We start from the raw sequence: 12,339 nt of genomic DNA on the forward strand, positions 1-12,339 counted from the left end.
ACCTGTGACTTGTACAGCAGTCCTGGGTCCCACACATGGTTTTATGTTCTGCTATTGCTATCTTGAAATTCTAAATTTTTGAACAAAACCCTCCACATTTGTACTGAGCTGAGAGGATAGAACAGTGACAGAGTGCTTGCCTAGCATGTGTGAGGCCCTGGGTTTGATCCCAGCATCACAAAACAACAACAAAATGTTCATTTGTACTGGACCCCACAAATTTTGTAGCTGGTTGTGAATGGAGAGTTTTGACCAGAGAGTAAGTTTCTATGTTGAGAATAGACTATAAGAAATACAAGGATAAATGAAGGAAAAACAGCTAGGATACTTTTAATATGATCTGAGTGAGAGATGATGATGGCAAGTGACACCAAGAGGATGGTGGCAAGTGTAGCTACAGCATGGTGTCCAGCAACATGCCTGACTAGGGTGGTATCCTTGGCCCACCATTGATTTCCACTCAGTTTGCATAATGATTGCATGCTAATCTGAGTGCTTTATATCTTTCTAACCCCTTTTGTCTTTCATAAAAGAGCAGAAATTGGTTTCTTTTCTTGCTGACCCCTTTTCTAGAGGAAGGCAAGGCACTCTATGGTTCTCCCTAAACTGTACACATCATTAAATGGGAATTATCTAAAAGAAATTCACAATGCTGGTCTCGGGTTGTAGCTCAGTGGCAGAGTGCTTGCCTAGCACACAGGAGGCTCCGGGTCCAATCCTCAGCACCACATAAAAATTAATTAATTAATTAAAGGTACTGTGTCCATCTACAACTAAAAATGTTTTAAAACAAAGAAAATCACAGTGCTGTCACAAAATCAAGGGCTCCTATAATGGAGAAAAGGAACCACTGAAAGAAGAAAGAAAACAAGGGCCCTAATGAGGCTGAGCATCTTCTTGTTGGGTTACTGTGGTTGGGACTTCTTATACATTCTCTCTGTTGATTCAAATAAGTATAGCGTATAAACATTACTCTTCTCTCCAAATAATCTACATGGATTTGGCAATTGCCATGGTCTGAATGTTACTTAATCACCAATGTGAAAATATTAAGAGGTGGAATCTACAGAAAGTACTTAAGTTATGAGACCAGAGACCACATAAATGGGATTAGCAACCTTCTAAATGGGCTAGAGGGAACCATCCCATCACATGAGGGAATGGCATATATGTCCTCTAGAGGATGCAGCAACAAGGCAATATGATGGAAGCAAAGAGAACACTCTCATTGGACACTGAACCTACTTCTACCTTGATCTTGGAATTTTCTTCAGAACTGTGAGAAAATATATTTCTGTTTTTTATAAATTGCCTAGTCTCAGCTATTTTGTTATAGCAGCAGGAATGCACTAAGACATCAGGATATAACCAACCAAAGATTATGTAACTATAAAATGAATCTAAAATGCATTAAAGACCCATAAACTACACTGATCAACTCTCAAGAAGGAAAAATGAAAAATAAGCTCACTTTTTGACTTAATATTTTTTATTCACTGGTGAGTGTGGAATACATGGCCTCACACATGCTAAGCAGAAGTTTTATCACTTACCTAGCAGCACCCTGGTTCTACTATTTTATATTTATACCAAAATTTATAAAATTACCTCCATGTTTAAGCTGACAAATGAAAAAAAAAAAACTCTATTCAGTTTTTAAGTGATAAAGTAAAAATTTAATTAGGCCAAGCTAAAAATGATATGATACAACCACAAGTAAAATGTCAATAACTAAAAAGTTTATACTTCCTAATCTAAAATTTTAAAGAAAATTTATTTTCCATCTGCTCAAAATCTCTCTACATGACAAAACATGCATGATACCAACTCTCAACATGAAAGCTACTCACCTTTTTCTGAAGAACATTAATTTTTCTTTCCTTCACTTCTAACATATCTTTCATGTCACGAATCTCTCCAGCCAGTGTTCCCTTCTCTTCTGTGAGGTCCTGCAATTGTTTTGTTTTTTTATTGAGAAAAGATTCTTTTTCTTCCAGTCGTAATCTCAGTGCATCTACCTAAAATCAGGAAAAAGAAGGTTTTGTTTTTACCAAGAGGGTATCGATCACCATCAGGAATGCCCTTGCAGGGGTGGGTTGTAGCATGAGCTTCTTGAATACAGGGTGATCAACCCATTGCTCACAGCCACCTTGATGCCATATATTTTAACAGCCAGTAATCTACCTTAAAGTCCTATTATGTGCATATCTAAATGGAATTTTTTTTAAATATAAGGTTTCTATGAAATAAGACTTTATAAAATAGTAGTATGCTTCCAAGTTTGCTTCCCTGTTTTCAGGAAACAATGTATTCACTTAGGCTGGGAAATAAAGCACAATAATACTCCATGTCTGAGAGCCCAGTGAGGGCAATGCACTCCTCACAATTTGCAGCATCCCCCAGATACATGGAGAGAACATCATGAGCATCTGGAAGAACAAGATTGACACATAGAGAAACATTCCTAAATTAGAGAAATACATATTGCCAAGAGGAAATTAGTGTTGCCAGAGGAAGAAATGGTCTAGAAATTAAACACCCATCCTTTAGTTATATGAAAAACTGTTTTCCAAATACTTAAAAAAATCCTATTTCTACCTGAGCTCAAAAATTAGAAAATTACAATTCCTGTTTTTCACTAATATAAAGATAAAACATAAATTTTATTTTTATATTTAAGATCTTCTGAACCCTATGTGCAAAGAAAGTTTTGTTTATATACTCAAATTCTAGATTATAGAAAAAAAAATCACTGGGGTGATAGAAAAAAATGAGACAATAAAAAGAATATGAAGGCCATTAAAAGACCATTTGAAAGTTAATCCCCTATAGTCTTTCTAAATTCTACTATATTAGTCTACAAGATTGTATTTATCTCTATGTTTACAAATACCCATTGTTCTAGTTTTAAAAACCAACTATGACACTTTATGTGAAGATTATTCTCATTAATTATTGTCAATAACAGATTGAGACTTCAGAGGACACTATTGTCAACTGAATAATCATATCTAATATGCTACTCCCAAGACATGTGCTTTTTAATTGTATTTTTTAGGGGGGTACCAAGGATTGAACCCAGAGAAACCAAAATAATAACAACAAAACAAGCCTGCAACCAAATTATCATATAACCCTTATGAGAGAAAGAAGGGAATAACAGGGTTTATATGGGCAATGGGGTATTGGGGTGATGAAAGGTTTGATTCTCACCTTCCATACAAAAAAAATCAATAATGGTAGCAACATAAATAACCATGAAGTTGAGGTGTCAAAATAACCAGGCAAAAATAATTAATGGGGATTGTTTGGAGGAAGAAGAAATAGGAAGATGGGAAGTCGAGGGTTGCTGCATCTCATAACAATTTTTGTTGAATATTTTGCTTCTTTATGTTATAGTCAAGTAAAATTTAGATGGAAAGGAAAAATCTTTAAAGATTGCAAGAATACTATAATAAGCCAAAATAAATAGATATGTAAAAACACTAAGAGGACACAGAGTCAAACAACAACTTGAACAATGGGAAAAGAACACCCAAGGCTTTGGGTCCCCAGTTTGCTTCTATGTAGCTGTGAGAATCAGGATGAACAACTCTCCTCAACTTAGCCTCCAGCCACAGCTTTTAGCCTTCAGCCACAGCTTGTTCGTCTGTAACACAAAAAGGTTAGAAGAGACGGGTCTTGATGCCTAAAATTTTGTGATGTTGAAGGCAGGAATCAGTCTTTGGTAGACTATACCAGCAAAGAAGGATGATATTAAAGATAAAAATTACTGGAATAGAAACTCCTTTGTTTACCCTTTCCAAGCAAGGGGTTCCAATGCTTTATTTCTAAAGGTCAAAATTGACATGGAGGTAAATGAGTAGTTTTTCCAGTTCTGGCCCAGAAAAGAGGATGAATCTAGAAGGCCTCATGAAGAAGGAGTGACAAAAGGTGTTTGAAGCCCATAAGGCATAATACTACTGACCACACAATGAGAGAGGGTGGACACTCTGTGATCAGAGAGCCTGAGAACTATAGTTTCTTCAAATATCAGATAGCTATATCTCTTCTCACATAATGATCATACAGATACAGGGGCTGGCAAAGTGGAAGAGATAATCTTGTCCTGAGATTCTTCCCTTTTTTGAAAGCAAACCTATGCCAGGTACACCAAAGCTTAAGCATCTTAGTTCTAAAGTGGCTTATCTTTGTTAAAAGTTATCTTCATCTTCAGGCTTAGTGGTACAAGCCTGTACGGGATGTGGGGGGTGAGAAGTTATTTTCATCTACCAACCTGGAATAACACCACTATTTCTCTTTGGGTTTTCATCCTATCTGATGACAATATGTGTATTTAGCTTATGCATAAAGCATGGGCATTTGGTGAGGTCCTTGGAAATTGCCAGAACATGCTGAACACTTTAGATTATAGCAGTAGTTAGAAGTGGTTACAATCAATTATAGATATTTGCAATAGGCCTACTCAATGAGATTCAGAGAAAAAAAATATGACTGTGGAACTCTCAGCTCAACATTCTGGTTATCAAAGTTGGATGGCCCATATGTGGACCTAAAATACATGCCCACCATTTTAACTGTGGTGCAAATAAATTACAATATGGAAGGTGGTGAGTGGTGCTGGAGAGAGTTTAGAAAAAAAAAAAAACACTCTTTAATGATGAATAATACACTTAATATTTGTAGCACCTTCTTTCCATGTGTGATCTATCAGGGTCCTGCTGCATCTTCCTGGGCAAGGAGATGAAAAGCAACCCTAGCTGTGAGAACATATCTCCTGGAATAAAACAGAGAGCAAGGATGGTTGTGATCAACAGACTATGCGCAACACCCAAATTCAACATGGCAGGAGGGAGTCTGTGCCAGCTGAGGTCTTCTGTGTGGGAGATGATTTTTCCATGTGCTGGAAAGCATGTACTTAACTTCAAAGGAATTTGGACCATGCCCTTCAATCACCTTCACTCTATCTTTAGAGCTTTACACAGTCTCCTAGAATCAAGATACAAAACTTGAGGGTCCTTTTTTATTTTATTTTATTTTTTTAACCTGAACTGCATCCAATTCTCAAACAACATCAGCCCAGTTTGCAGTAAGCAACTATGACATCATTTCTAAAGTCAAATTTGAACTTCCAGATGGTGCAAAACCACAAACAGGCACACAGGCCTTCTGATGCGCAGAAGTCTAAAGATGAAAATATTAGGCAAGAAAGAATACATTCTATTAAAAATTAGAAAGAGATGTTCCAAACTGGGTATCAATGAGTGAGATTTAAGTCAGATTGAAGTTCTGAATCCATTCAACAATGTACATCATTTTAAAAAGAATCAGAAAAGCTTTCAAGTCTAGATTATATTCCAACATTGGGTAGAGACATAAAAGTTAAAATGTTTGGGAATAGGGAATACCTTTCTCTACCTCTTCACTCAACACTAAATAATTTTAAAGGCCCTTGACACTCTCTCAAACCTTGGCAGTTGACTCAATAATAATACTTGGCAAAGAGTACTATCATTTCCCTGAAAAAAGAAAGAAAATTAGAACTGTATGATACAGTCAGTGCACAAAGATCCATAAGGTTGAATTCCCAATTTTTATATGTGATGTAACCACAAGGGAATGAATCACCGATGTTAAAACTAGGACCATCTTTCCATTATAGAAGAGTTATTTCCTTTTGATCCAATTGTATATTTGTGGGTGCATGCACATGTGTGTGTGCACACATGCATGTGTGCTTAAGAGCATGTAACATACAAACTTCTAACCTTTTATCTGGCAGAATAAAACAAAACATTTGTTATCACTTCAGTTCCAGGTAATAACTTGAAAGAAAAGGACCACAGCAATGAAATTGGCAAATATCACTAAAATCAGAGTTAAGTATTATCAATCTTCATGTCAGCACCCAGGAATTATAACCAGTTCCAATGGTGAGTTATGTTTCTAAACGTTCGCTACAAAAGGCTCCCAACCTTGCTGCCATATTTTACGTGGGCCTTCAGAAACAGTTTCAACGTTGTGACAAAACACTGAGTGCTACTTGATGTGTCATAAATAATTTTTAAAAATCAAATGGTTCATTTCAGTCTTAAAATGACAACAACACTTGAGGGAGAAAAAGGAGCCACTTGAAAATTTTCACAGATTAAATGCTACCTACTTGACAACACTTCAGGAATTGAATAAACACGCTATCACAAAGAACAACTCTAAAAGAAAATGAAACTGGAACACTTAAAAAAGCTCCCAATGTAGTTTCATTTCACATTCAAAGTTTCATTTGTTTGTTTTTCCTAATAGCAGATTTGGGTGAAGGATATATTTGAATTTGATTCAACTTGCAATCATTCAAGTAGGGAAACAGTTTCAAAGTTGAAAGTATGAATAACACACAGACTCCAAAGACACAAATGCTAAAAATAACCTATATCCCCAAACTTGATGTGGTAGTAGTCACTAGATCTCACATTCAGCTCTTCTCTTTCCTGAAGAGAGAAAATATGGATTCCCAGTCCCTTGTAGTGTTTTATATTCATAAAATGTATGCAGAAGTGAGGCACATCACTTTCTGTCAGTGCCATCTTGACACTCTTCCCTTCCTCTAGAGATCTTGGAACTACAATTTCCAGAGGATGTTATAAGATGCCAGAATCTATATATTTGGATTCTTGAGTGACTTCTAGAGGCAGAACCTCCACCTCACCAATCTCCAGTATGGGTTGGATTTACAGTATGATATATGAAACTATTTCTCCCTGACTTTGCTAAGAGGTGGGCACCTTAAAATTAGAAAGGTTTAGTTGTCCTAGAAATCACCATGAACTTAGAAGAAATAGGACTGTTGTACTCCCTCCTCTCTGTCTACATGTAGTTCCTCAAAATCTACTTCCCCTCTCCTTTCATCCCAAAGTTAAAGAAGAGGCAAAAATGAAAGAGCCAAGGATGGAGCTAAAAGGGAGAAGGAGAGGAGTTCTAGGGAGTTGGCACAGGGGTTGAAGATTAAGACCTTGAGGAGGAGAGAGAAACTAAAGAGGAAGGACCTATTAAGACTATTGGATTAGAGTTCTTTGGATAGACAATGGCTCAAGAGGACAGCTCTTATCTAAACAACATCTATACTGCAACTACATGTTCAACCAACTCATGGTAAGGGAAATGGGGTCATCTAGAGATCTTACAAATGTTGGGAACATAACTATGATACTTATACACAAAATGAGGAATAATACAGTACTTCCTTCATCTAGTTATTTTGGTTATTAAATAACATGAAATTCTCTTAGCACAGTGTCTGGCACTTAGAAACACTCAATAATTCTTTGCAATTGTTTCTGATAATTCTGCTATCCACAGCCTCTAATCCAGTGATTTATATACTGTAGGAAATGCAATAAAGGTTGCTGATCAACAGCCCTCAGGAAGAGTAGAGAACCAGAAAAGAAAGTTTTGTGCTCGAACATGTACCAGAGAGTTATACTGTCCGACATTTATTTTAAAATATTTCAGCACCTGCTGTATGATATATGGGTTAATGTGGAGGGGTATCTGAATAGGTGGGGTGTGGGGCAGGGGAATGGATATATTTCCCAACTGGGAATAAATTCTCTAGAGTAGTCAATTAGTTTATGAAAGAATTTAATAGAAAGTTAACATTCCAGAGTCAGCTACCAAAAACACCTCCATATTCTTTGTATTTAATGAAAACTGGTCAGTTAATATAACTGATATGAGGAGTGAATTTTCCTTGGTGAAGTGAGTGGTGTTTGAGGTGTGTGGATTGGCTAGAACTACTGCACAGTCATGCCTACTCTCTCAGGAACAAGATTTAAGACCATGTGTCTAAAGTAAATATGATGCAAGTCACATAGGTAGCTTTAAATTTCCTAATAGCCCCATTAGTAAAGTAAAAAGAAAGAGGGGAGGTTAATTTTAATAATATATTTAATTAACCTACTGTATCTAGAATATTATCATAATATAATCGATATGGAAAACATTAATGTGATATCTTAATTCTTTTTTTCCAGACTATCTTGAAATTTTAATTTTTATACTTTTAGTATACCTCTGTTGAGATCTCAGGACCAGGCACATTTCAGGAGCTCAAAACCACATGTGACTTCTGGCTACCATATCATCAATGTAGGCCTATGACTCTAGGAAAAAATTCAGCCCCTGGAACAAAGGTCTAGGCTTAAGCTTTCTATCTTCCTTGCATCTAGATGTTTCAGGCAGGATTTCTGCCCACCAGCAAACACAAGGTTGTCTGGTCCTTGCCACAGGAAATGTCATCACATTGAATTAAGATAAAGCTTTCATGGCCTCAAGACAAAGGGCTGGAACTTTAAGGGGTTCTCAGAGAGGGAATGTGCCTGAGATGGACTCCCTGGAGTACATCACATATGCTTCTCTTTTATAACTACCAGGGGCTACTACTTTACTGATCTCTACCAAAGAGAATGTATAACTATTAATGACCTGTGGTTTGATAATTCAGTTAGCACAAATATTTCTGCAGTTTTGAAAGAACAACTCATTGCTTTAATAAAAATAATAATCATTGCTTTAATAAAAAACTTTTAAACCAATCCCTAATTACATAAAAAGTTGTCCTTCAGCAGCTACAGCATCAAAAACTGTTTCTACCAGACCAGACCATGTCCATCTCTTACCCTGTGCTCTTTTATGCCCATCTATTCTTTAGCTTCTTCAGGTACTTTGATTTCAGATGTCTTTTCTCTGTAGGTGCTATTTTTATATACACTAACAAAAATTACTTATTCATTCATTAAACAAATATGAAGAAATCATTTTGTGCCAGGCGTTATTAGGTGACAGGGATATAGCCTTTTAACAAGACATTGAGGTCTATAACTTATTGAAACATATATTTGTGAGTTGGTGGTAGAGAGTAAGCAAATAAGGATTAGATCCATATCATTAATTAAAATGAGTTTTAAGTTGAGAGGAGAGTAATACAGATATAGAATCTAAGAACGTAAGTAAAAGCCCTATAGTGTTAAATTCAATTTGGAAATATCAACATGAATACATGATGGATATTCTCTTTCAAAAATTATTTTTTAGCTTTGTCCACTAAAAGGCTTAGGAAAAACTGGCTACCTCAATAGCAGAGAGCACCCACCCAAATATCCGATTATAGTCTCTAAAACATAAAAGAAATTCATTTTCATTACAGAAATGATTGATTTTAGGTCTGAGGCAGAGAATGTTCAACATAAGTACAGAATACCTTGTTGAATCAGAAAGCAAGCAAGTTACTAAAGACCAATAGAGTCTTGTTGGCCAAGAATGGGAAATTTGATGCACTCTTAAAAATTTCCTCAGCTGCTCTATGCGAAACTAGAGGCAATGGAATGGAGGCTGAGGAAATGTAAAGGGATTACTGCAGTGACCAGAAGTGAGGTATTGGCTGCCACAACTTGAACAGAAGTGGTAGGAAGGAAAAAGCAACTGTGTAAGATACAATAAGAGATGTAAGCAGGAGACAGCAGGCAGGACTGAAAGTTTGTGCTTGTGAGGTAAAAGTAAAGAAGAAATTAAAGATGAGTCCCAAATTACTGGCTGCAACAACTCAGGAGATAGTGAAATTATTTCCTATGCTAGGCAAGACTGGGGAGAACCAGAATTTGAGGATAGGAAATCAAATGTTCAGGATTAGACAACTGTAGTTTGAGATGGCTGGGAAACACCCAAAAGGTAAAGTACCTTATGATTCCCGAGCTCCTGATACTACAGAACCTAGACTAGAGTCTAACTATGTGGGGATGCAATCCTGGATTAACATCAATGTTTCTCAAGAGACAGAATAGGACACCTTCTGCATATTTACAGATTCACTCCTACCTAGATGCAGTTTTCTAAGATGAAATTCATAAAAATGGGTAAGGATAAGACATCTCTACAGATAAAAACTTAAGAGAGGTCCCTTTCCTCACAGGGTTCCTGGATTTCAGTTACAAGGTGTCACTCCTTCTCACAGTCATGAGTAATAAGGGACTTGGTCACTTTAGTTAAGTTCTTCAGCCTTTCAAGACAGCCAGCTAAGCTCAGTGAGGTATTTATCCTCCTGTTGATTACCACTGTTAGTAGAATGATGCTGCATGGAAGGAAAAAGACTATCTGATCCCACCTGTGGGTGCCAACTTCCAGCTAGCCATCAAAGGCTTACATACTAGAGGAGGGGAAGATAACCTGTATTATATTTTTAAATATTTAGCTAGCACAAAGAGAAACAGTGACGGCTATATTCTAGATAGAGTGCTCCATAATTTACAATGACCCTTCCTCTTCACGGTACGTCTGGTCTCTTATATGATTTCAACTCAAAAAATCAATTTGGGGGATATTTGGTGTTGTATAACCACACACCATGCTTATAAAAGTTAAGTTACATCACCAACTTGTTAATAATGCAGTTGAGATTTTCAGATTGTAAAGATGCATTTGTCTTACTAACTTGTCAAAAAAATTATACTCAAGTCCCCCATACCACCTACCTGAAAACAACAATGCTGGGTGAAGAGTGTGTCATCTATGTGAAAGAATTCATATCATCTGTGGGTTAATAATCGAGCCAACTTTATAAAGCCTGTTTTCATACTTAAGTTTTTGGCTACTTCTTACACTAAAATTAGGTGGTTTTAAGTGATTAGTCCAAAGTTCAAAATTTAATGTTCAGTTTGGTTCCAGCAAATTTCTGAAAACACATGGGAATTGTAACTCATGTGTTAATACTTAAAGTTTTTGTTAATAAAATTTCCAACACTAACCTTACCTCATTGAACTTACCTCACCGGTTTTTATGCTCACTATAAAACTATAGCTGTCATAATATTTTTGAATTACTACTAAAGGAAGCAAGCCATTCCAAAGTCAATGTTATTTTGCAACATGATGATAGTTATAAATTCAAAATACTTAAAACCAATTTGCAAAACTATCAATCTTTGGTACCTTCTACCATTTGCAAAGCCTATCTTCAAAATATTTATTATTACCAAAAGTAAAAAGCAAGAAAACAGCATATATCGTTCACATCACACTTTCCCTTCAAAAAGCACATTAAATGCAAATTGTGCTTTTAAAATAAAATTTTAAAATATTGATTCTACTTAGATATGCCATGAAATTCCTAAACAATCATTGAATCCCAAAGAAGTTAAATCACTAATACTTTAGTACTATAATCAATAACTCATCTCCAGGTCAATGATTTTCAATAAATCCACATAAGTAGCTTTTATCTAGATATGCTTAAAATATTTGTAAATGACTAACAAATTAGTGACTAATGTTATTTGATTTAAACCCATATTTTAGAGTTGGGTGTTTCAAATACTCCTGGAAGATGGGAACCTGTGGTTCAAGGGTCTATGAGTTTGATATAAGAATTTTCTTATAATTTCTCTACTTTTTATATTGTCTTATCATATGATTATCTCAAAAGTTAGAATGAAATTATTCCAGATCATATGAATAACTCCTTCTAAACAAGGATTGCTGAGAGATTTTAATACAGACTGTCCTCCACTTTTATGATTCAACTTCTTTTTTTACTTTATTACAGGGTGAAAGTGATACATGTACAGTACAATACATGGAAAAAAATCCCATGGATTTTGAATTTTGATCTTTTCCCAAGTTATCAATATGTGTACACTACTCTCTTGTGCTACACTGTTGCATCAAGCCACAGCTGCCAGTTAGTCATGCAACCACCAAGGAAAGCAACTGACACTCTGCCTTGCACTGTTTGCTATGCTCTGATGCTAGGCAGGTAAGGTATATTAAATACTTTTCCACTTGTGATATTTTCAACTTTCAATAGGGTAAAGAATGTTAATCCATCATAAATCAAAGAAGATCTATACATACCTTTGTGTTTGAAGTTTGCTTTGGGGTGAAATAGGAAAATTATAGAAGGATTTCTTATTTATTTGATATACTCTCTCCAAGTCTTATCCACCGGACAATCATGGTGACCTTGCAAACTAGAGGTTCATCACCAATACACTATTTGAGGAAACTGAGTCAACATAGCACACTACTCTGCAGACCTTTAGAACCATCATGTGAATTATAGCTGTTGATATCATGTTCATATCAAGTATAAATTCATGCCTAGCAAACACTACCGTTCTCCACACTCAATTAATATCATTCATTTAAATTTTATTAATTTTAATACTGTATTTTCATTTAATATGCAATTTTATTCGGCTTCATATATCTATAAGAGCTTTAAGTATACTTAGTCTTATCTGTGTCTAAGTGGATGTAAGTAATTATTATTCACAATACAATACTGCATGT

At 35.7% G+C, this 12,339-nt stretch overlaps 1 protein-coding gene across 1 annotated transcript in view; it reads right to left on the bottom strand.

The window, feature by feature from the left end:
- LOC139706414 (ERC protein 2-like) overlaps window positions 1-12,339 on the bottom strand; it is a gene marked incomplete at its 5' end in the record, with an annotated part of 375,567 nt that overhangs the window by 315,831 nt on the left and 47,397 nt on the right. Inside the window, one exon of the mRNA XM_071614423.1 lies at window positions 1,851-2,018. Coding sequence (XP_071470524.1) covers window positions 1,851-2,018 — 168 coding nt within the window. The remainder of the gene's footprint in view (window positions 1-1,850; window positions 2,019-12,339) is intronic.

This window comes from Marmota flaviventris, chromosome 1, assembly GCF_047511675.1.
Source record: "Marmota flaviventris isolate mMarFla1 chromosome 1, mMarFla1.hap1, whole genome shotgun sequence".
Classification (NCBI taxonomy): domain Eukaryota; kingdom Metazoa; phylum Chordata; class Mammalia; order Rodentia; family Sciuridae; genus Marmota; species Marmota flaviventris.